Source organism: Megalops cyprinoides, chromosome 17, assembly GCF_013368585.1.
Source record: "Megalops cyprinoides isolate fMegCyp1 chromosome 17, fMegCyp1.pri, whole genome shotgun sequence".
NCBI classification, from domain to species: Eukaryota; Metazoa; Chordata; class Actinopteri; order Elopiformes; family Megalopidae; genus Megalops; species Megalops cyprinoides.
Genome location: NC_050599.1, coordinates 2,291,381 through 2,295,516, shown reverse-complemented (window position 1 = coordinate 2,295,516; position 4,136 = coordinate 2,291,381). Strand labels below are relative to the sequence as shown.

Below are 4,136 nucleotides of genomic sequence, written 5' to 3'. Positions count from 1 at the left end.
CATCCAAACCATCCACGGTGAAAGGAAAAGTAACTTCCAGCCTGCTTTTCCTCTAGTTTGAGTGCCACGTTTTAAACAGTGTTTCCCATGATCCCACCCCCCCTTTGCCTATTTGATAACATCACTTCATTTCAACCGCGAACCTCATAACTTGCAGTATCGAAAGTTCCAAGAAAGACAAAGCGTAGCAGATAAAACTATATAATGGCGCCTGAACATTTCTTTCTTCTTTTTACTCCTTTTTAATTATCAATAAGCCTATAAAGTTAATATCCCTGTAGAGTTGCAACACTATTTGTGTTAAATTCACTTTTTATATTTTCAGCAATGGTTTCAGTGTAAACAATAAACATGAACAAATAGGTAATATTAGGAATATAAAACGCAGTATTACACCGTTCAATTCCACAGTTTTTTCCCATGTTTGATTTTACTTCGATTAATTTTAGCAATAACACTTAGATTAGATTTAGTATGTTAGTAATGTGAAGTGATATGTGCACCACAACCATGTGAAAATAATAAAAGACTATTTATATTATAATAACATAACACTATTTTAAAACTATGGATATTAGCACACGCATTGTAACAAGCATCAAATACCTCTCACACTGTCAAATACTGTTTGAGTTTAATGGGTACATATGATCATATCTATCTAACTGGACTAAAACTATATTTGGGCCCAGAGTTAAAATTAATAATCTGAATTACATTGGCTACATTCAGTAAAGGTCACACAATTCAACCTCCGCGCGTTGTTCAATTGCAAAACAAATTTGAAATCATGTAGGCCTTTTTCTCTTCGCAGTGTTCGCGTATTTGAACAGGGTCTAGTTCAAGCTCGGTTTGCGAAAAGACAGACCCCTAGAGATTGCATTCTGCGAGCAATTCCCAATGCCTGTCAATCTAAGGATTTGCTCAGTGACTGCAGAAAGAGCTATCTGCTTTACTGCGATCCCTCTGCTTTCGCAAACAGGAAGATTTCGCCGAGGATAGTTACCTATGATCCAGACATTGAGTTAAATACGATAATCAGATATACATTTATTGGTTATTCACACGGGACTCGTTCCTTTTGCCTCGTGGCATGTTTTTTTATTATTCGATTTCAGTTGTTTGATTAATCAACGATTACTGTTCAAAATTGTAATGCATTTTGGAAATATAGTCTTCCCCTGTAAGAGGCGAGATGACAGCCTGAGATGACAGAGAAAAATGACAGCCATTCCGAGATTTTGGGGGAATTGCTTAATCCATACCCATAATCTATCGCGACTGCGAGCCTTTGCTTTGACTAACGAAAATGAGACAAATTTATGAAAGACATTTGTTCACATTATCATTCAGTGAATACGTCGTAAATGGGTCGGTGAAACCAAGATGGTTGAGCAAGTGATGCTGAGTGGAAGCCTTTTAACAGCACTGAGCACAAAAGCGACTTAGCTGAAGAAGCCCTCTTACACTAAATGAGTATGTTTTCCCCGCGACTTCACCAAGTAACCAAATAATTACAACAAAAAATTTACATGATCCATTCCTTCATCCTTATGCCTGTGGAAATGGACATATTTCACAAGACAAATATGTTAAATTTACTACGAAAAACAAACAAACTTGTGATTTAGACTTTATTTCTATATTTAAAGTCCAAGACATTCAAAAGAAGGCAGTACTTCCTGATACCCTATTTTACGTAAAATTCTTACGTAAGAAAATCAGGAAATATTCAGTTAACGCGCGTTGGCAATTATACTTTTGGGATGATCTTAAAGAAATTTAGAAATTGAAGTTCTTTCTTTTTCATTTTGAGGGGAGGTCATTTGCATCCAGTTAGACCCCGCGTGGTAAAACAATTACGGTAAAATATTTACAAAAAAATATGAGACAAAATGATTTAAAACATAGGTAAAATTTGCCAAGGTTTTATTCGAGGCCATAAATAATTAGGTTCAATATAAAAGAAAAAAAAGCTGTCATTTTAAAGTGTTGCGCGTGCTTGATACACGAGTGACAAAAAGAAAATGTACGTATATACATTAGCATAATTTACAAAAAAAAAAAAAAAAAAATCACACGAGAATTGACATTCTTAGTGATAGGCTGGACCCGGTTTTCACGACGACGATTCCGTAAACTTTGCGCAAATATCAGCTCCGAAATAAAATGGCAGATATTGGTCAAGCTCGAAAATGCAAAGACTTCTGCTTTTCCCCTCCCTAAAACTTTCTCCAGACGCCTGTTCCGCCAGTCTTCCGTCGGTCTCGGTACTTCACCAAGTCCACTGTTGCACCAGGTGATGCGCTGTGGGGAACTGTGTCACGGCCGCGGAGGTGTAGTGCGCATTGTATTGCATATGATGGAGGGAGTGGGTGCTGTAGGCTGACAGGGGCATCCCGGCTTGGAGTGTGGCCGCCAGGTCCTGAGCTTTGTGACTGTGGCAAGGCTTGCCGTCCCTGACCAAGACAGGTACGGCCACCCGCCGCGGAGAGGGGATATGAACTATCTCCATCCCTTTCTCCACCCGTGCCCTCTTCATTTTGTACCGGTGGTTCTGAAACCAGATTTTCACCTGAGTCGGCGTCAGGCGGATCAGGCTGGCAAGATGTTCTCTCTCGGGAGCCGAGAGGTACCGCTGTTGCCTGAATCGACGCTCCAGTTCGTATGTCTGCGCCTTGGAAAACAAAACTCTCCGCTTTCTCTTCTTGCAGTCGCCGCCGTTGCTCGCCATTTCCTTGTCATTGTCTTGCGATTCGTCGGCAGACGGTTCAGGTGATTTGGCAGACAAGTCCTGGTGAGAATTAGCTGACATACCATGCACTGTATGAAAGGAAAAAATATAAGTTAATAATGTCCTAAATCATTTAAAATATATTCACATATACCCATGGATATGGAACGACTGTAATATTCATTTTCCCTACAGTGAAAAAAAAATTGTATATGTTACAATACTCATGGAACTGTCCGGCCGTTTCACAAGTTTCAATGGCCATTCATTCTGTAATGTGGTCCTGACAGTGGGGTAGAGATGTCGCCAGTAACAAGTTTGTTCTCTTTAAAATCAAACAAATTAAATATGCAACATCAAGCACAGATTACATGTATAAATCATATAACACGCACATATAACACAATTTGTAATATTGTGTTAATCATAATTTCCTGTTTCAAACAATGAGGGACAATTCTTCGTAGAAACTGAACACTTCTAAAACTTGCAGGACACGCGCTTGGTGAAAGATACACGATGTTTTATTAAGTATATCTCGCACGCAAACAACAACAACAACAATAATAATAATAATAATAATAATAATAATCATAAAGTCCTTTCCATTATCCGATGACATGCTATCTCCCCTTCCAGATCAACAATAAAAGACATACTGTGAAAAATAAGGCAAATTATAAGATGAACGAATTATTATTTGTAAATAGTTAACCCGCTTAACAGATTAATTATTATGGAATATCATATTAATATGAACTGGACTTTGTATTCCTAAAAGGCACTTACGTGAATACTGAATGCTGTCCGCTGTGGCAAGCCATCGTGTGTAAGGATTATCGCGCACGTCATAAAATGAGCTTTTTAGAGACAGATTTTTAACGTTTTCTATGGGACTTTGTCCCAACACTCCAGCCGTTTTGGTTGTCTCCGATTCCTCTGTATCATCCTCAGCGTCTTCCGTTATAGATCCCTCCTCATCGTTCGTGTCAGGAAGGTCCAGAATGTCCTTCACAGAAAATCCCGTCTTCGTGTTAGTCAACGACATGTTCTGTGGGAATTCACACAGGCAGTTTGCAGCACCCGTCTGGCAATCCGCTGTTAGAAAACGCACGAACCCGACTCGAAGGTGATGAATCAAACGGACGAAGCAACGCCTTTTTAGACCGAACAGTTGCAGGAACCCGCAGGGCGCAAATTCTGACCATTGGCTGGTAATGCAGCTGTGGCACGGGCTCTGTAAATCCGGGAAGCCTGTCCCTTAGCGCGCTGGGTGCTGCGCTATCGCCGGGCGCCAGTCGGAAACAATCGCTGACTGCGCTGATCGGCCCATATAAGGTTGGTGTTAGCACATGAACCTGCTGCAAAACAGCGTCTGAACCGCGAAAGGATGTTCACGCGT

The 4,136-nt window shown here is 40.2% G+C and overlaps 1 protein-coding gene across 1 annotated transcript; it reads right to left on the bottom strand.

The window, feature by feature from the left end:
* Positions 1-2,087: 2,087 nt before the first annotated feature.
* On the bottom strand, positions 2,088-3,871 carry LOC118792685 (homeobox protein Nkx-2.2a-like). Its single transcript, XM_036550586.1, has 2 exons — positions 3,524-3,871; positions 2,088-2,823 (listed from the first exon to the last, which is right to left on the bottom strand). The coding sequence occupies exons 1-2, from the start codon at positions 3,780-3,782 to the stop codon at positions 2,276-2,278; spliced, it is 807 nt and encodes a 268-aa protein (XP_036406479.1). The 5' UTR covers positions 3,783-3,871; the 3' UTR covers positions 2,088-2,275.
* Between the last annotated feature and the right edge of the window lie 265 nt (positions 3,872-4,136).

Excerpts from the sequence above, each read along its gene's own strand:
- LOC118792685 (XM_036550586.1), bottom strand. The coding sequence starts at position 3,782 with ATGTCGTTGACTAACACGAAGACGGGATTTTCTGTGAAGGACATTCTG. Across the intron at positions 2,824-3,523 it reads GGACAGCATTCAGTATTCAC|TGCATGGTATGTCAGCTAAT; the intron begins GTAAGTGCCTTT and ends CCTTTCATACAG.